The sequence below is a fragment of the Macaca thibetana genome, chromosome 7 (assembly GCF_024542745.1).
Source record: "Macaca thibetana thibetana isolate TM-01 chromosome 7, ASM2454274v1, whole genome shotgun sequence".
Lineage (NCBI taxonomy): Eukaryota > Metazoa > Chordata > Mammalia > Primates > Cercopithecidae > Macaca > Macaca thibetana.
The window spans coordinates 29302469-29322597 of record NC_065584.1 but is presented as its reverse complement, the minus strand read 5'-3'; the positions used below and the strand labels follow the sequence as shown (position 1 = coordinate 29322597).

General features: G+C 40.7%; 2 protein-coding genes across 2 annotated transcripts in view; one reads left to right on the top strand and one right to left on the bottom strand.

Annotated features, from left to right (window-relative positions):
* Positions 1–20129, top strand: part of LOC126959123 (neurexin-3) — a 792314-nt gene that overhangs the window by 67390 nt on the left and 704795 nt on the right. The window contains exon 4 of the mRNA XM_050798071.1: positions 8754–8783. Coding sequence (XP_050654028.1) covers positions 8754–8783 — 30 coding nt within the window. The remainder of the gene's footprint in view (positions 1–8753; positions 8784–20129) is intronic.
* SNW1 (SNW domain containing 1) overlaps positions 1–20129 on the bottom strand; it is a 1184582-nt gene that overhangs the window by 590762 nt on the left and 573691 nt on the right. The window lies entirely within an intron of this gene.

Here is a 20129-nt window from a genome sequence, read left to right as displayed (position 1 = left end):
CTCAGGGGATTTCAACTGTATTAAACCACCATTTTTATGGGCCAAAGCCAGTCACCTATCAGCAGTTTGATACAGTTCAGCCCAATATGTTGCTTGGTCTCTTTGGAGATCATCTGAATTCATAGAGGCAAAGAATCTTAGAGTTGGGAGGACTTTTTGGTAGATTTCTCGTACAACCTCATTCTGACTCCTTTTTATGGCCTTTCTGGCAAATAAAATTTCCCTTATTATTTTACCCTCTGTTCATGGCAAATGTACTTGCTTTTTATGTTTTTCATCATGCATGTACACCTTTAAAAATGCTCGATGGGGGCTGGGCACGGTGGCTCACGCCTGTAATCCCAGCACTTTGGGAGGCCAAGGTGGGTGGATCATGAGGTCAAGAGACCGAGACCATATTGGCCCACATGTTGAAACCCCGTCTCTACTAAAAATACAACAATTAGCTGGGCATGGTGGTGTGCACCTGTAGTCCCAGGCACTTGGGAGGCTGAGGCAGGAGAATCGCTTGAACCCGGGAGGCAGAGGTTGCGGTGAGCCGAGATCGTGCCACTGCACTACAGCCTCCGCGACATAATGAGACACATGCTTGACGGCAGCTCTCATGTTCTTCCATGAGTTTTTTACGAAGTAGCTCTCTCTTGTTTGGGCTACACATAGTGGTTCCTTGAGCTGTTCTGCATGTCAACATGTTTTGGGTCCCTCACGATCCTAGGTATTCTCCTGTGGAATTAATACCCCACTTGACTAAAGCCTCTTCTAATGTATGGCAACATACACTGAACCAAAGCCCTATGTCTGGTACAGACAATGCTGAGAAAAGGCAAGGCTATTGAACATTTTTATTTTGGTGGATTGAGGGTAGAGGATGGCACTTAAATGCCAAAATTTACATTTAGCCCTTAACATTAAATTTCACTTTTGCCTGTTCTCATCCTTTTGGACCCTAATTCTAACAAATCGGTTATTTTCAAGTTGAGGTCATCACAACATCCAGACAGCATGCCGTGAATGTCTTCAGACACATCGTTGATCCAAATGTGGAGCAGGCCTAGGCTCTGCTGTGAGGAACTAGCAAACCCTGGGCAGAAAAAGTAGATTTAAGTTCACAGTGAAGGTCGGGGAATTACTCAGGGAAGGGCTGGTCTGAGACAAAATTATGGATTTTGCCTGTAATCTCAGCTACTCAGGAGGGGATGAGGTGGGAGGATCGCTTGAGCCCAGAAGTTTGAGGCTGCAGTGAGCCACGACTGCACCACTGCACTCAACAGAGACCTTTTTTGAGACCTTGTCTCAAAAAAAAAAAAAAAAAAAAAAAAAAAAAAAAGAAAAAAAAGGGAGGACTTAGGTAGAAGGTTTCTTCAGACCCTTCTCCTTTCCTGTAAGCATTCTTCTCAATCCCACCCTGTCCCCTGTGCTCTCCTCCCACCCATGGTGGCAGACTTCTTCAGCCTGTATGTCTCTGACTTTCTCTATTCAAAAGCTCCTGTGCATGCCCGTCTTGGATGAGAGACCTTTAGCCTGGCTGCCCTGATGATCTCACACATGACAGTATCCATGACTGGGGAGTCTGAGTGTGTCTCAGGTTTAAATTTGCATTTTAAAGAGAGAAGTGGCTTTATGCCACTAGATAACTTGAGGAAAGAAGAATTTCAGGTTTTAGTAGATTCTGTGGATGAGGATTGAGGAAAGGGAGAAGACAGCCATTTAAAAGGGCTTCTCCTTAACTCGTCATTTACATTAGGTATATCTCCTAATGCTATCCCTCCCTGCTCCCCCCACCCCAGGACAGGCCCTGGTGTGTGATGTTCCTCCAACATGACACATGTATACATATGTAACAAACCACACGTTGTGCACATGTACCCTAGAACTTAAAGTATATAAATAAATAAATAAATAAATAAATAAATAAATAAATAAAAGGGTTTCCCAGGGCCCTTTAAGCCCTGCTGGGCCAGGGTCATAAATGAAGCTGATGTCTAGGCACTATTTTCTGCTTCTGGATTCTCTGAGCTATGTCTCCTTTCTTCTCCATTAGCACTGAACTAGAGGGGGTAACTGGTGTCATGGTTACCATCACAGGCTGTAAAGTCCATCTGCTGGTGCAGAGTCCTCACTTCACCCCTCACTAAGGTAGTGTGACTTTAGCTCTTAGCCTCGGTTTTCTCACGTGTAAAATTAATGGTATAGCAATGTCTTTCACATAGAGCTGTATTTAATGAGATAACATAGCCATGTCTTGTCTGTGATAAACAACCAACAGATATTAGCTGTTGTTGTAATTCTCTTTACCAAGTTAACTGAATTTCTTCTCTTTAGTGCTCAGAATGCTAAGATGTGTATTTCAACTGGAAGATGAAATTCTTCCTTTCCCAGGTCATTTTTGGGAGAGTTATCAAGCCACTTCCCTCTTTAAAATGCAAATCTGAACAACATGAGATTTTCTCCCCCTTCTCTCTTTTCCAAATTCCTGGTCACCCTACGGACACTTTTGGCTTCTGTAAATTCAGGGGCCTACCCTCTTCCCCCTTCAACATCTCCCTAGTTCTTCCAGAAACGTCAGGTGGATGTTTCTATGACCTTCTGATTTTATGTAATTACTCTTTTAAAAAGTCCTTGTGGCTTCGTAAGAATTCATCGTTGGCACTTGGCACTTGCAGCAATTAGTGACATTTAATTTCTCTACTTCACTATGAAAAAAAGAGATGATATATGTGGATTTTTCACTGAGATAAAAGTTACTCTGAAAGCGAGTGAAATAAAAGTCTTGGCAGAGATAACTTTTTTTTCTTCTTTTCTGAATCTTTTTCTTTTCTTTTCTCCCCCTGAGTGACTTCCTTCCTTCCCTGAAATACTTTTGCCAATTACAAGGCCGGGGTGAAGGAAAGAAGGATGGATTTGAAAACCATCTGAGGTGGGTGGGATATTATAGATTTAAGGGGGAGACAATATTAGCTTAAATGATGGAGGCCTTCAACTTCTGGCCTGGTTCCTGAACATTACATCTTCCTCTTGCCTGTTTCAGTAAATGGTTTCTATTCTCTGTATTAGTCATTCTCATGACAGGCTTCATGATGGCCACAGCCGCTTACAAATGACTTTGCTTTCATAGCCATTTCCATTTTCCCGAGCTGAAAAAGCAGCTATAGCTATCTCCATGGGGATTTTCCCAAAGGGTGTAACATAGTTTAGAGGGCCTTACGTGTACTTTGCATATAATTTACATATGATTTGCAGTCTATTCTAAGGCAGTTTCAACTTTGTATGTCTTATCTCCTGGTGATCTTTTTCTTCTCTTATTCCTCTATGTACCCTGAGAACCTGTGCGCCACAGATAGGCAGGCACAAGAAGGGTGGACTATATTAATAGGACTAGAAAGAGGGAGGCGGAAGGGTCAAAAGTATCAGACATCCTGTTAGGATCCAGCTGGAGTAGCACTTTTTCAAGGTGTGACATCAAACAGGAGACATTTCCGTTGCTTTCTTATATTTCTGTAATTTTTTTTTTGAAAGGAATTATAGTTCCACAAGAATTTGACATTGGCAATTCTTAATTTCCTGCCTATCAAAGGTTTATCACAGCCCATCTCCTGTTCATCCTTAGGTGAACTTTAATGGTGCTGGATTTTGAGTCACAGTTGAAGATCTGTTCAAGGCCAGAGCCGGTAGTGAGACTCTTTTGGAAAGATGTGGTCCTCTCGGCTTCCATGAGCCCCCGTTTTAGCCTGTGCCTTTTCTTTTGGCAGCCCTGGAATATCAAGCCCGGAATAAATGCCAAACTCCAAACCCAGCCAGGGTGCTGGTCCTAGGGCTGGCAGTGTGGCCTGGGAGATTGCTGCCCATGGGCATGCATTTTGACCCCCTGTTTCTGAGATCGACTAGAAGGTCCATCTTCATTTTTACCTCTTCCTCATGAACAACATACAGAATGCATACCTCGCATAGACTCTATTTCCTTTCTTGCTAATTATACCCTCCTCAGTTAAGATTTTTTGAGCATTATTCTCTATAATTTATGTTGGAAAACCATATAGTTCCTTTTTCTTTTTTCTTTTTTGAATGTAAAATTATTTCAACATTTATATCTTAATGTTGAATATACTTGGGAAAAAAGAACCTCCAGGATATCTTAATATCTCCCCACTCCTCCCAGGTTAAGACTCAGGGCTCCAACCCCCTTTCCTTTGGGGTGTCATTCACTGACACAGGTGCTGACCCTCTCGTCCATGAAGGAGTTGTGAGAAGCCCTTATATTAATATTTGTCCTGACTCTCTCAGACTGTAGTCTTACATTGTTAAGGGCACACTGGATCTTTTGCTTGACTGATTCCTCCTTTCAGCTCTTTATATGTCAAGTAGAACTCATTATCCACACCACTTTGAATCCATCCCCCTACTCCATCCCACCTTCTTATTTCTGTTACTGTTTCCCCCAGTCTCCCATCCACCCCTCCTAAAGCATCTCATCCATCACCAAAGCCTGTTCAGTCCTCTTTTTCTTTTTCTGTCCCACGGCCATGATACTAATTTAGGCCCTTCCCCTGTAACTGATCTCTGTGCCTCCGTCTCTTTCCCTCTAATCCATCTCATCCACAGTATTGCAAAAATAATCTTCTTCGATATCTTCCTTGGGTTTTTCTTTTGCCCACGAACCCTCGATGTCTCCCATCAGGGACAAGATCAAGTCTACTTTGCTTAGCCTTGAAACCTAAGACCTCCATACTCTGATTCTTAGGATCGTCTTTCACTTTTTCCTTATATGAACTATGCACATGTATTCATTCCTTTATTTGTATGGCATCCTATTACGTCCCAACTATGTGCCTGGCAGTGTCCTGGTTGCTTCTGAAAAACTGAACAGAAAAGTGCTTACCAATGCACGTTGTGATCATGGGATCTCATGCTGCTACCTGGAGTGTCCTCCATCTAAACCCTAAACCATTTTCCAAGACCGTTAAACATTCCTCTGTCCTCCAGAAACCTTTTCTGAGTACCTGGGACCCTCTTTATAGTCCCTACTGGTCTTGTTGTCTGAATTAATCATTTGACACTTAGCAATTATCCATTCACTCCTCATTCAGTCATCAAACACACACTGAACACCTATTGTCTGTCAGGTACTATAATAAGTGTTGCCTTACATGTCAGTGTATTTTCATAGCATAATAAAAATAACATCAACAACAACTGTTATAAAGCTCTTATCAGGCTGGGCATGGTGGCTCATGCCTGTAATCCCAGCACTTTGGGAGGCTGCGGCAGGCAGATCACCTGAGGTCAGGAGTTTGAGACCAGCCTGGCCAACATGTGGAAACCCCATCTCTACTAAAAATACAAAATTTAGCCAGGCATGGTGACACACACCTGTAATCCTAGCTACTCAGAAGGTTGAGGCAGGAGAATCACTTGAATCTGGGAGGCGGAGGTTGCAGTGAGCTGAGATTGCACCATTGCACTTTAGCCTGGGCAACAGAGTGAGACTGTCTCAAAAAAAAAAAAGAAAAGAAAAGAAAAGAAAAACCTCCTATGTGTAGGTACAAATTTATATATATTAATCCTTAAAATAACTTTAGAGGTAGGCATTATCATTAGTCAAAATTTATGATAGGAAAATCAAGGCAAAGAAATGTTTAACAACTTTCCTAGTGTCACAAGTTAGAAAGTAGCACAGATGGAAATCAAATCTGGCTCTGAAGTCCTTGATCCCCCATGCATCACTGTCAGGTATCAGTATACATGTCAAATGTGTGTGTGTGTAAATATAAGCACATGCATACCTTCCCAGCTAGACTGAACTCTAGAGGTCAGGGATGATATTCCACACTTACTTGTATCCCCACTAGTCTATGCATGTGGTAGATACATGAATTGTTTGGATAATTGGTTGTTGGTACTTCCATTCACTGTTGAGGGGCTTGAGATTTTTAGCAGCAAGTAGGAGTGTTTGAGGTAGAAGGCGGAGAAGCAGAATTTCAAAATAGACCTGGGCATGATGGAATTCTTGGTTTCTAGTTTTTAACTCTGCAAGCTCTGAGGACAGGTTTGTGCAAGAAAATGTACTAATTTTGTAAAAGCCCTTGAAAGTGGAAGAAAATTCTTTTCTCAAAAAGCAAAATGAAACAAATCATATTATGGTTACGTGGTTTCTCCCCCCAATCCTGTTTCCTGTCACACTGATTCATATCCATTTTGCTTTATTGGCTATAAAAACAAAGTTTTGGCATCAGGATCGCATATCTCGTTTTCTGGCCTAGTATTTCTATTTAAGGGTTTTATAAGTCGAATATGAACATTTTATTTGAGTGGCAATACTGCAACTACATATGTAGTTTAATAAAACCTGATAAGTACATATTTGAATTTTTAAAACACAGGTGGTGAGTTATTTGCATTTTAAAAGGATTCTTCCCTTTATGAAAGGGTCCACTGCAGGTTTCTATTAAATATCCAATTCCCCTTAGTGCATTTATTACACGATTTAATTTACCAAAACGTGATTTATAGGCCACTCTAAAGGGGTGGCTCTCAAGTTCCAGTAAGCATGGGAATCACTTGGGCAACTTGTTTAAAATTCAGATCTGGCCCCCATTCCTTCCCAAAATTCTGATCCATTAGGTCTTGGGTGAAGCCCAGGATCTTTGTTTTTAAATAATCATCTCCAGGTGGCCGATATAGATCGTCAGTGAAATACACTTTTTGGGAAGCACAAGATAAGGTGCAACTGTAGGGGTTTTTATGAGGCTTGAATCCCCTCTTACTACGAAATGTCCTGTTCACTCTTTATTTGGTAAATTTAAAAAATATTAACATGGGTCAAATAAAGACTCTTCTACTTCTTCCTGCAGCTGCCAAACATCTTTAATCTCAGGAGTGAAATGTTTGCCCTTTTTAACGCTGTATTTGACTCTTAGGTAGCTCTTCAGATCTTCCTTATCCTTGTTTTTTTTTTTTTTTTTTTCTCTCTCTTTTTTTTTTTTTTTTTTTTGAGACAAGGTCTTGCTCTGTCACCCAGACTGGAGTGCAGTGGTGCGATCACAGCTCAATGTAGCCTCAAACTTCTTGGCTCAAGCGATCCTCCCACCTCAGTGCCCACCCAAGTGGCTGGGACTACAGGCATACACCACCACCCCAGCTAAGTTTTTAATTTTTATTTTGTAGAGATGGGGTTTCACTATGTTGCCCAGGCTAGTTTTGAACTCCTGGACTCAAGCTATTCTCTTGCCTTGGTCTCCCAAAGTGCTAGGATTACAGGTGTGAGCCACTCTTGTGAGGGTCACCTACTGAATTCATACACCTGTTCTGTCCCTATTTCCCTTGCCACATACTCCAACAGACATTTTAAGAACAGTTATTTCTATGGAAGTTTCTCTTAATCAAGTCTAGGGCCTTTTCTCCTGTCTTCTTACTATACCCTTCCCCCACAAAGACACAAAATGAATTTTTTGAACAAAACAAATCATAAGAATGACTTGTTTTGTCATGATTTCATTCTTCCATGAATATTTATTCTGGTTCTAGAGCAACAAATACTAAAATTGTCTATTTAAAATATTATTATAGTTTAATGAAATTTGTTTAAAAAATAGACCCCATGACATTCGTGGCATGTGTATGTGTGTATTTAATATATCATTGATCTTTTAAAAGTCGGTTGCTTGACCTATATTTTGTCTCTGATTACTTTTCTAAATCTCTAGTAATCTCCAAAAACATTTAGAGATTTCCATACTTTAGAGGGTTTTTTTTTTCCTTTATTAATCCCCTATATCCCTGAATTTTGCTCAGAGTAAAGGTTCTCTGGAGTGATTTGGATATTGTCAAATATCTCCAGTAATAACCAATACAAGAGCAGATAACTGGTACAGTTGGTTCCTGGTTGAAAATCTTTTCTTTTTAATAGATTTATCAAGGCGTGTGCTTTCCTGAACCAAGGAGCTCTTAATATACCTGTTTACCTTCCATAATAATATAACCAGAGGTTCTCTTATCTATTTACTTGGAATTTACATAGCTTTTATAACCATTCAGTGTTGGGCTAGTCCTCCCTGATCAAGTGTGGAGGCCTTTCCAGGAAAGATGGTAGGGGAGAAGTGGAAGAAGTGGTGTCGTTGTCCCTGGGCTAACATGACAGTGATAGAAACAGTTCCAGGCTGTCTGAGCAACTCTTGCAAGCAGGAACTTATTTGGTACGTTCCATAGGATTCAATTTTTGTAGAAAAGACTATCTAGAGGAAAAAAAAATTGGATGGTAGTCTCTGGAAGGTGGGATTGCAACGGATATTTTTATTTTTATTCTGATGATTTTTCCCAAGTTTCTACAGTGACCGTGTATTACTATTATAAGTAATTTAAAAGAAAGAAACCAACTTTACCTGGCGTCTTAAGTCTGCTTCCCAAGGGACTTAATCTTTAACAGATCTATCACAAATCCTACTTTTTGCACAGAACAATGGTAAAAGGAAAGTTCTGGAGATTAGGCCCAGAGCAGTTCCGCAAACACAAGACTGTAAGCTAGAAAGCCAGGCTTTCTGCCCAGCAGCAGGAAGGCTGGGGTGTCCATGCTTGTTGCATGTCCCAGGATATGTGCATGTGGAGTCTGTGACGTGTGAGCAAGCGCGTGGCCCTTGCCACTCCTTTTTCTACTCAAGAATTAAGATTGTATTGCTTTTGAGATTTTAACTTTGTCTTCTTTCTTTTTTTCCTTACCCTTCCCCGCTCCTCTTCCCTTTCTCCCTTTTTCTCTTCCTCAGGCCTCTCCCACCTCATGATGAGTGAACAAGGTAGGTGCTTTGTGCTTGTGGTCCTGCAGCTGCCTGAACCGCTTGCCTCCCTGCCTCTGGCTGGTCACAGAGCCTCATCGTCACTGGCAGGCCATTCGCTGCGCTGCCTGTCCTTCCCGCATTGGGCCAGGCTGGCTGCAGGACCCTCCTCAGTGGGGGTGGGGGCACCTTCCTTGATGCATCGTGGTTTCCCATCCCCATTGTCCCCTTGGCTTCTCCATTCTCCACCGCCATTTGTCATTTTGGGCGCTGGCCCTGCTGGGCTGCATCCAAGAGGGAAGCATGAAACCAGGCATGACGGTGTTGATAATGGGGGTGAATGAAGCTAATTTCAGAGCAACCAAGCGGTTAACTTCCTCCTGCTCCTCCCTAGGCCCCATGCCGGGGCTCCAGGATGGGGGAGAGGAGCTGGGCTCCTCCCTGAATTTCCCTCTGAGGAACGGTTTGCTTTTTGTCTTCCCCTCCATTCCACTGCCCATAATGATCTGCTCTCCATGGTCAAAGGAAGCCGTTGGGGGTTTGACTGTTTTCAGTTTTATATAAAAGCAAAAACCACCTAAAGAACATGTTAATGTCCTCATGGCGGAATTCTAACTCATTATACACCCTGAAGAAAACTGCATATAAAGAACTGTAAATTCAGCATCTGCAACCTAAAATATTCAAATATGCAAGGAATGAACTGTGCAGGAAATTCAGCTCAGCTAAGCACAGGGTGGGCTGTGAATGAAGCCTTTTTCTCCTAAATAAAAATTTTCCACATTATCAGCCTAAATCAGGAGTTGAGAGCTGAGCCTACTTAAAATTGTCTTTTCCTTCACAGTTCAATTGCTGCTATTGTGTTTCTTCTGAGCCTTGGGATGATTGCAAGATTGGTCTACCTGCCTTGCCCTATAACCAAAAACTCTAATTTTTCTTGACTATGTCTTGTTGAAATATACATGGGACTCAGTACCTCTTTCAGAGGACCAAAGAAAATGGGAAAGAGGGATAATTCCATATTTTCCTGTTTTTCTTGATCTCATGAGGAGGGTGGGACTTCCTCTCCCCTGCTCCCTGACATTGAGTCCATCAGACATTTTTGACATAAAGGGCAGTATCATCAAATCAAGGAACTGCTCAAGGCTGGAAGAAGTTTGTTTATGGTATGCAGTTAGCTGTGGAAGTGGGCAGTCAAGGGCATCCTGAATTGACAAAGCAAGGTAAGGAGGAAGCCTGCTTTTCCAATGTAAATGCATCCTCCAGACCTAAGCCAAGATCAGTGGTGTAGACTTCAGCAATTTCAATAAAGAGATGATTTGGTAGAGAGCATATGTCAAAAAATAGAACTGGGAGAGGAGATCAGGTGAGTTCTCTAGTATTAGAAGGCGCTCCAGAAGAGGCTGAGATCAAGTTTCTGTTCTTGCAGTTTAGCCAGGGAGGGAAGGGCCAACAGCAAGTGATTATGAGGTGGACATGAGTAGGGGATGTGCCTGATGTTGAGCAGTGTCCAGGTAGCTTGAGAGGGTTAAGCACATCTCTTTGAGGAACCGAGCTCTATGAATTGCTGGAATTTGATGACTCAACTTTGGTGACAAGTTACACCAGCAAAAGCAGACTCTTAGAGTCCCAACCTCCCCCTACATTATTTTTTCCCCTCCTATATTCTTTAGCCTTATGCTCCCAGGTGCCCCTCAGGAGTCCTCCAAGCTTTATAGTAGCCTGGAGAACTAAGTGAATCACATCATAGGACAGAGTGTGGCAGGTGGGATAAGCTGATGGGGACTTCCTTGATCTTGATTTAGCTTATTGCAGACACACTGATGCAGCATGGATATCTTGGAAGGTTAAATCCCAACACTGGTATAAAAAACATTTGGACAGCCTATATTATATTCCTTATGCACAACACAGAGCTTCAAATACAACCATGCTCTGGGAGAATAAGTCTGGTACCTTCTAGAAAGAGAGAAAGAAATAATGACACACATGGATGTTGTGAATTCCTCTTTCAAGAGGTTTTCAAGAAAGGATGCAGAATTCTTCTGGGTGACTGGTGCTACTAATATTTTAAGTTGCAACTTGAAGTTTAATCTGTTTTTAAGGCGGTCCTTTGACTGCATTCCTCTTCCTTTCATTCTTTTTCATTTCCTATCCCCTTATCTGTTCTCACCCATTTGATGATTACCTAAAAAACTGATACTCTTCTTCTCACCAGTACTCCTTTCCTTTTCCTTATTCCTTCAACATGAAAAAAGGAGGTTTCTGTCTGGTTTCCACTGAATCTTATTAATTTGTTTTTGATGCCCATAAATATGTGTGGAAATATTTACGTATGTTGTGTGTACACCACCTATACATGTATGTTATACTCTTGGTCCTCATAACTCATATTAATGTTAGGAAAATACAGGAGAACCTATCTTCTCTGAGATGTTCCCTAATAACTTTTATATTAAGTGCATGCAATTTCACGTACAGTGCAATTTCAGGCTGTGCAGTGCTGTTTGCATGCAGACTTTGTCATGTTTCTGAGGATGGGACTGAGAAGAAATGAATGGGATGGAGCTTGAACATGAAGCTGAGGGAGCAGCCTTGCTGGTCACAGCGTTTACTGCTTGTTTAAACTTCCATGTTGTATGTTTGTTTTGCGCTGCCTCCTCAGGATGTTGCAATGCTACTGCCTTTACTGTTGCGAGTTTTTGTTTTGTGTGTTTTACGTCTCTTTGTGTGTCTGCAGTGTGCTGATGTTTGACTCTCCTTGCTCTCTCTCTGTCTCTCTCTCTCTCTCTCGCCGCCTCCATGGTGGGACACATGCTTCCTCTACTTACTTGGACCTTCATTTCTGTAGGTAGAAGTAAAGGTAGAGCTCACTTTACTTTTATCATTATAACTATCAATCTGCGTCTTGAAATATTCATGCATCCAAGAGGATTGTCGATTCTGAATGCAGTCCAGATTATAAATTAGGATTGTTGATTCTGAATACAGTCCAGATGATAAATTAATGATTTTAACAACAACAGAAAAATAAGAATAAAAATAAAAAGCCAGTGCTATCATTTCCCTTCAGTGCACTTCACGTTCAGTGTTTGGGGATGATTCTGTATTGGCCTGCCTCCCTCTAAACTGAGGGTGGGCCTTCTGCATGATCTTGTACTCTTTCTAGCAGGAATGGGGGACTCTGAAAGTGGTTACACAGTGTGGGGAAGATACATGTTACTTCCATGCAGGGTGTTCAAAGATCCCCTCCTAGTAAATATATTGAGGGAACAGGGGAAGTATGAAATTATGCATCATTATTGCTATTACTTGAAATAACTGAATTTGGGGATAACATTGGTGGGGGAAGGATGGTAGACGAGAAAGGGAGAGTATTGGTGAATTGCCTGAAATTTTATTTAATGTGGAATTGCGAGGGGGGATATTTATTTATTTATCTTTTTTTCCTGTGTTGTATTTCCTGTATATGTGGGATTTGGAATTTTCTGATGGGGTAATGGGTTCAGAAGGGTGGGACTGGGAGGGTGTAAAAGAACACAGGAATGAAAATGTGTTATACAGTCAGGAGTAAGAGGAGAAAGAGGTAATGTAGGATTTTTACTTACAAAGCCAGCCTTTTGCCAGGTGGGCAGAGAAAAGTAGAGAGGCTGAGTGCGCGAGCTTGTGCCAGCACTCTGACATACCTTTCATCGCATCACACCTTTGGGTAACGCATCCATTTCTAATCAAAGCTCTCAGAGACCCAAGCCTAGAGAACCTGGCTCACTAGCTCAAATTGGATTAGTTGTTCAGGAGTGAAGGGAGAGGTTAACTGATAAATTATAAATATGTGTCTGCATCTAGTCTTCCCTGCTTCCTCCTTCACTCTGCAGCCCCTATCTCAATGAGTGTGTGTGCTGTCTCTTCCTTCAAAGACTGGCAAGTAACAGAAGTAGGAAATGTGTTTTATGCCATGAGGATGTTGAAGAAAGAAGGGGCCGACAAGTTATTGAAAGCATGGATTCAATGACGCGTCTGTGAGCTGGCTATCTCTTATTTGAGTTTTATGCTTTTCTGGGTCTTTGAAAAGTTATGTATGGTTGCCTTGGAAGCAGTTCAGTCCTTTCCACTTTGGGGTTGGTTGATTGCCTGTTCCTTTTATGCAAATCCCAGGTGGCTTCATTCTCAGAAATCTGTCATGGGGAACCCTTACCCCATTGCTAAGTTGGTATCTTTTGAAAGGAGGTAGGTGGAAAAGCGGGGAGAGGAAGAGGAATAAATGATTACAGGGCTACATCTGGCTGTATCTCCACCTCACCACTGACGCTACTCAGTGGAAGGCACTGGTGACCTCAGAGGCACAGCCACCGATCTGCCTAGGACTCAACTTTTCTGATGCATGTGGCACTGTTGCCTCTTCTCTCAATGGCAATGCATTAGAGTCAGTCTCTGTCTCCTTGTCTTTCCCTAATCCCTTACAACATCCCATAAAATAGATGTTTTAAGTGTTTTTTAGATTTTGCACGTGAGTATCTTCTTTCTCTGAGTCACTGCTACTACCACTACTAGAAGCTGTTAACACTTACGGAGTACTCGTCATGCACCAGCCATTGTGCTATATGGTTAATGGACTTGTCACACTTAACGCTCATAACTCGTCTGTGAGGTAGGTGGTGGCATTATTATTGTTTTATGGATAAGAATAAGGCTCAGAGTCAGATAACATAAGTTGATGACTACTAAGTGAGAATCGAGCCCAGAATCTGTGCCCCTAACCCCTACTCTACACTGCCTCTCCCGGATACAAAGGTGCCCTCCATGTTTAAGCCTTCTAGCTACCTCTCTGCACTGACCTGTCATAAGTTCCAGCCTACCACCTTGCATTCTCTGTAACATATGTCTATGTAAATGCCCCACTAAGGGAGGCACTTCAGTAGGCTCAAAGTCAACCTTCATATCATCTGCCCACAAACCAGCTTCCCTTTATGATGTCTCCCTGTTTGTTAATGCAGTTCCCACTCGCCTTATCACCGGGTGTGAAACCCAGGAATTACTTTCTATCATTCTCCTTCCTGAACCTTCCTACTCCCAGGCAATTGGTAGAGAGAGAGCTTGTTGAGACTCTCCTCCGGAAAGTCTCTTGCATCTCTACTGTCAGCTCCCTGGATCAGTTTCCAGTTAGCACTTACTCAATTATTGCCCTCTCCTAATTAGTCTTTCTGCCTCTATTCTCTTCCAGTCTATTCAGTGGTTGAGAATTGCTTAAACTCTGCCACCCACCAAATGGAGTGCAGGATTAGTTATCCCACTTTCAAAGCCTTCCCTTATATGGTCCTGTTTACCTTTATCCTGTTCCTCCGTTAAGTTTAGCTACAAAATTGCTGCTCCAGCCAAGTGGAATACCAAATAACCTCTCTAGAATTTCCTCATCTCTTACCTTTGCTTATTCTGTTTCTCTACCTTCTAACAGCCCCTCATCCCCTTTTTTCTGCCTGTTGAAAAATACATATATTTCATTTCTTATGTGACATTTTCCTTGAATGCTCCATTCAGAGTTGGGCTCGTCCTCCATGTACCTCTCTAACAATTTATATGGAAGTTAATTGGGAATTGGACTGCTCCCCTCTACTAGATTGCACATATGTTGAAGACAAACGTATTCATTTGTTAACATCCAGATGTGTCTGGCATAGTGTGTTCCATGCAGAAAGGACTCAGAATCTCTAATCCTCTTATTCTGCTGTCGTTTATCTTCCTGAAAGTGAAAATAAAGCAAAATTAAAATTAAATCGGGTCATGTAGCTCATCTGTTCCAAAATTTTAGGTAGATTCTTGTTGTATAATTTTCAAGGTGCCTTCCCTGCTTTATTTTCAGTGGGCATACCCCCTCTGCCCACCATCACCCCTGCCAGCTCCTCCATCTCCCAAAGTCCCCAGGTCACTCTGCTTGCATCCACACTGTGTTCTCCCGCCTTCGGACTTTTGCTCAAGCTCTACTACTCTCTTTCTTGAATGTCCTTGAACATGCTTCTCCCTCTTATCCTTGAAGATCCAAGGCTCCTAGGTCTGCCAGACTTTGTGCTGTGTTATAAGGTAACTATGCCAAACTGCCTTGAGTCACATTTACTCATGTGTTTCAATCCACTCCCCACAACCTGTCCCACAAAAGACCAAGACCTGTGTCTTTGCTGTCTCTGTCACTCATTCTACACAAACTCAGTACTAGGGCCAGAGTTGTACTTAATGAATGCTTACAAAATTAAGTAATGGTTTAACCGAACTAAACAACTGATTTTAGATATGGGGGAGGGGAGATGGACAGGATTAGATTTTCAATGCTGATATTAGTAATGAAATCACTCTACTTACTAACATATGTTCCTTATCACAACCCTCATGACCCCAAATCACTGAGCAAAGGAGCCCCAGTGGGTCATGAAGTGAGACCATGTGTTCCGGCTCCAGTTCCCTCCTCACTAAGGCCTTCTCTGGCCCTGTGTGTGCAAGTGTCAGAGGGAAAATTTTATAGATTACACCAGAATAAACATGGGAGAGGTCTTGAATTTATTCTTAGACATTTGTCAGAGAAAAGAAGGAATATACCTCAGATGTTGTCATTCTTTTAAAGCTGATTGATGAAGTAGTAAATCCATAATGGAAAGAATTGTCAAGTTAAATCTACAGAACTGAGCAGGGTGGGTAGGCTATAACAAAAACCACTCTGTTCAGGAGGCCGTTAGGCAGGACATGGCCAAAAACAAGCGCGAGCTTACCTAGAAGTGGCTCGCACAGAGGACTTCAGCAACTAGCCTTGGTCAGCTGTTCTGAAAGCCCCCATTTAAGTGTTGAGAGTATATTTTGGCCTTCTTCCCCTTCTTCTAGTCCATTTAGGGATTACCCATTCTGGATGAGGTTACCAAATACCTTCCCTTGAAACTGAACTCAGGGCAGGGGTCACAGACCCAAAAGCCAGCAGGGTCCTGACCAGTATTATGAAGTAGACCTGGGGATAAATAGTGTCCTAGTGTAAGAGAAGCAATAGGTCATGGTGGGAATCATGACAAACTGGAGAGCGCAAGTGCCATCAAAGGCAGCAGCCTCCACTCTGCTCCAGCTAATCGCTGCCACGCAAGGATGCAGGCACAGTCACCAGATGCTCAAGAAAAGCCAGAAGTGGACGTGATAAAAATGTCATCTCAAGGTATCTTCTCCTCTATACGTACGTATGAACACACACACAGGTGTGTACCTGTGTGCCAGATGATTTGGTGCATGAGCTGTAAGTTTTTTACCTTTGGTTTGAGAATAAGGGAGGAGAAAAAGATGCCTTCAAAATTTCTTACTGGATGTCAGTAGTGGGAGGTAGTTTGATTAATTTTCTGTTTGACCATTGCTGTGATCAGTTACCAGGAATCCTTCCTACCCTTGGCACTACCTTCAGAGAGGCTGGTCTGTGTTGGGTAAAGTTGCTTTTGTAGAGTGGTGTGGGAAAGTGTGGGGAGGGTATGGAGAATGCAGAGCATGACCTGGGAGAGAGGTATCTGACATCTTCAACAATGATCAAGAACGGATTTTTAAACCTTTAGGGCAGCCGGGGCAGCAGGGGGATTTTGTTTCTTTTTCCCTTTGCTCTACAGAGTTTTGTATTCACTGGATTAGATAGTGTTGACCCTAAGATCTCTTCTAGTCCTTTAGAGTTTAGAAGGCCCTTTTGATTTGTTTATGTGTATTTTTCCCATGTAGATTTGATCACTGGCCTTCTAATGCTAACTAATCAACACTGGCCAAACTGGAAAGGGATAATCAAGCTACATGAATTTGAACATGATTTCATGTAGATTGCATTTTACTGGTAATAACATTAAGAAAGCTGATTTAAGGAGTTGAACCCTGTCTTGTCCCTGCTGGGACTCGAGAGCCCTGAAAATAAGTTACTGCCTTGATAGCCAACTGTGTATGCAAATTCATTTACTAATGCCAGCTACTAATTATGAAAATAAACTCATCTGTGCTCTATAAATATCTAATTATAATAAAATAGGGGCAGTATTACATTTCCATCTCTTGTCTCATCTGTTTCTCATCCACCACTGATTTGTCCTCTTGACAATGAATATAAAATCGCTTTGTTTTTTGAAGAAGCCTGTTTTCCATGTATGTTTTCTTCTTCTAATGTTTTGAAAGTCTGTGGGGGAAAATAGATTTATTTTAAACATAAAAAGTAAATTGCTTGATTTTAGCAGCTCTGTATTTTTGGCAGTGATGTCTTTGAGATGGTGCTTGAAAAATATGAAAAGTGTGTTTTTTTCTTGTTTAGAAATTTTCACTGGACACCAGACATTTTTTGCATGGATGTTTCTTGGAGCATTCAAAAAAGTGTTAATTTGAACAGAAGATTTATTAATAAAATGTACAATGTATCAGTAGAATGTTTTAATTAAATTCCAATTGACAATACATAAAAGAAATTATTTCTCAGATTTTGAAACAACATGTCTGTCTCCTCCTCCTCAATGATCAATTTGGATTTATTGATTACTTATAGATTTTATGTCTGCGTATATATGTCATAAAACACTTTCTCCTCTAAGGTATGAATAATGATCTATCCTTTGCTTATCTAGTTGAGTTGGTTAACCTTAGAAGATATATAATTTTCAACTGTAGATCAATATGTATACACACATAAATCTGACTTTGATAGCACCTACAGGCAAAGAATGTTTGGAATTGTGTTGTCTTTAAGATACATCTCATTTGCAAAGACTTTGAAAGAATAGTCTGATGGAAAGATATTTAATGAGAGAACAAGCACAGTGCATTTCCCCATGTGCTTAGGCTTGTACATGCTATCATCTGTTTCTTAGTTGTGTAGGGCAGTGTATATCTGAGTATAGGTACAATTTGTGCAAATACATATTAATAGGCTTATACTGGTATATTGTGTTTTTATATGTAGTTGCCATTTGTAGGTGTACTGAAAATAATAGATTCCAGGGTGACATGTATCAGAATTTAGCAGATCCTCTGCTATAATATTAGAAAAGCAATGTGTATTTGGCATTCAACAAATATTGATGGAGAGCCAGCGATATGCTAGGTACTGAGTACACAGAAACTGAGCAAACATAGACCCAGCCCTCTGACACCTTGCTCACAGTCAATGGGAGTTTGAAAATAGCTTTCAGATGTAACAAACACCTCTCTTCAAGTAAAAAGTCTTAAATGCACTGTTTTTAATGTATTTTTATATATGCAGTTTTTAAATTAATTTTTTATTTTAAAGGGAAATTGTTAGGTAATCATTTAGTCAGATCACCCATGCTTTACATTATCAGAATCAGAAAAGAAAATGTGCTTTGTGTGTGAACACATAGGGAATTTTTTATTTGCTTGTCATTTATTTGCTTACTGGGGATAGCATACACAGTGCAAAGTATATAAAAGGCATGCTCTTAAGCATACAGCTTGAAGGTTTTTTTTTTTTAACCTCTGTATAGCTATGTAAATACCATCCAAATCAAGAAATAGAATATGCCCATCACTATAAGGTTCTGTTGTGACCCTTTCTGCCATTTTTCTTTATTAATTGATTTATTTTTTTTAAAATTGCCATTTATCTTTAATAAATACATGTATTTTCCCCACTCAATCCAAAATTGTGTTTATCCATGTAATAATCAGTAGGCAGGCTCTAGGTTGCTTAACTTTCTTTAAGAAGGATTAACCTTGTGAGACACCCAGGCAGTGTGGTTTTTCACTGTGTGTAAATAGAAGTAAAAATATTGTCCTCTTGTGAGGTAGCTTTGCCCTGTTTTTGATTAAGCACAGGTTTCCCTCTATACAAAGAGAATATCTAATTGATATTATTGAGTTTTTCTCTTTTTTTTTCCTAAGGCATTTAGTGGTAAGCAGAATAACAGAGGTGGAAAAGACCAAAAGCTTTGTAAAAAGCCAGACTAATAACACTTTTTGATGGACATCTGATTATAAAAGTGCTGCATCTTTCATTAAAATTTACATGTAAAGCAAGGGCAGGCGCGGTGACATGAAACCTAATGCAACTTGCACATCTTGACATAATAACAATCACAAGAAACTGGAGATCCCAGATGGCAGCTTGGCCTTTGCCATCCTTTTAATAAGCTACTAACTGCTAATTATTTCAGTCTTTTGGGCAAGTTAATTTACTGTTGACTCTTAAAGAGATACTGCTCTTTTTTTCCCCCAACCCACACAAAACCGAGACCTTCCACCTGGAGCTTTGAAAAGTGCTTCCGTGCAGGTTGGAAGCTTTCCAGCCAGTTGTAACAACGATGGCAAGTATTGGGATGAAAATGTTGCTTAATAACATTTTCTTGTTTTTTTTTTTTTAAATGAATATAGATAATTTAAAAAATTTGTTTGAAGAGCCATTGTGTGCGTGTGCATGCATGTGTGTGCGTGTGTAAGAGCAATAGATGGAGCAGCCAATGCAGGGAGAAAATGTGAAATTTGGAGCCTATTTAAGAGTGAAAGAACAGCTGCCTTTTAAATGGTTGCTAATTCTGACAATTAATGCTGTTCTGTGAGTGTGTGATTTTCTGTGATAGCGGTTAGGAGGGATGATGGTGTGTAATAGCTCATTTCCTAAGCTTTATGGTAATGTAGCATAGTAAAGACCATAGAACTGAAAGAGAACTGGGTCCCGCATGCTCTGCAGCCCTTTTAAATGAAACCCCTGCAAAGCCTGCTTTTCTCTGTACTTTGACCTCCTTGCGATGATTTCATATTTTAGCACAGACACAGATTATTAAATGAATGATGTGCAAGTGGGCTTGGATGCATCAGATCTGAGTTTCGAAAAGAACCTTATTTGCAACGAGCTGCCTGACAATCAAAATATTTACTTAAAGATAAGCTAAGGACTATGCCTCGCAAATGCCTGCAGATCTGTTATTGAAATGAGAGTCAGTACATTGGCTTGATACTATACAAAAATAAATCTCAAACCTCAAATACTATTGTGTGTGTGTGTTTGTGTGTGTCTATTATACTTCTCTCCAAATAAAAGTCTTTCAAACAATAAAGAAATACAGAAAAGTCTCTCAACCCATTTTCTTGAAATATTTGAAATAAATTTGTTACTATAATCCGTTGTTCCTTGTTGCTGGTAATAATTGCTAAATGGCAAATACGCATTGAGCAACACACTCTTCTATTATTAGTGATATCTCTGAACCCGAACTTGATAATGTGAGTTTTGTGGTCCAATATTTTACCTATAATGGCTTGTGTGCTATGAAGTTGATGAAAGGACTGTGAAACTCAATCAAATATTAACCTCTTGCTTATTAAACCTAGACTTATTAAACCTATTTGTGTATTAACCGGGGAAGTTTTAAA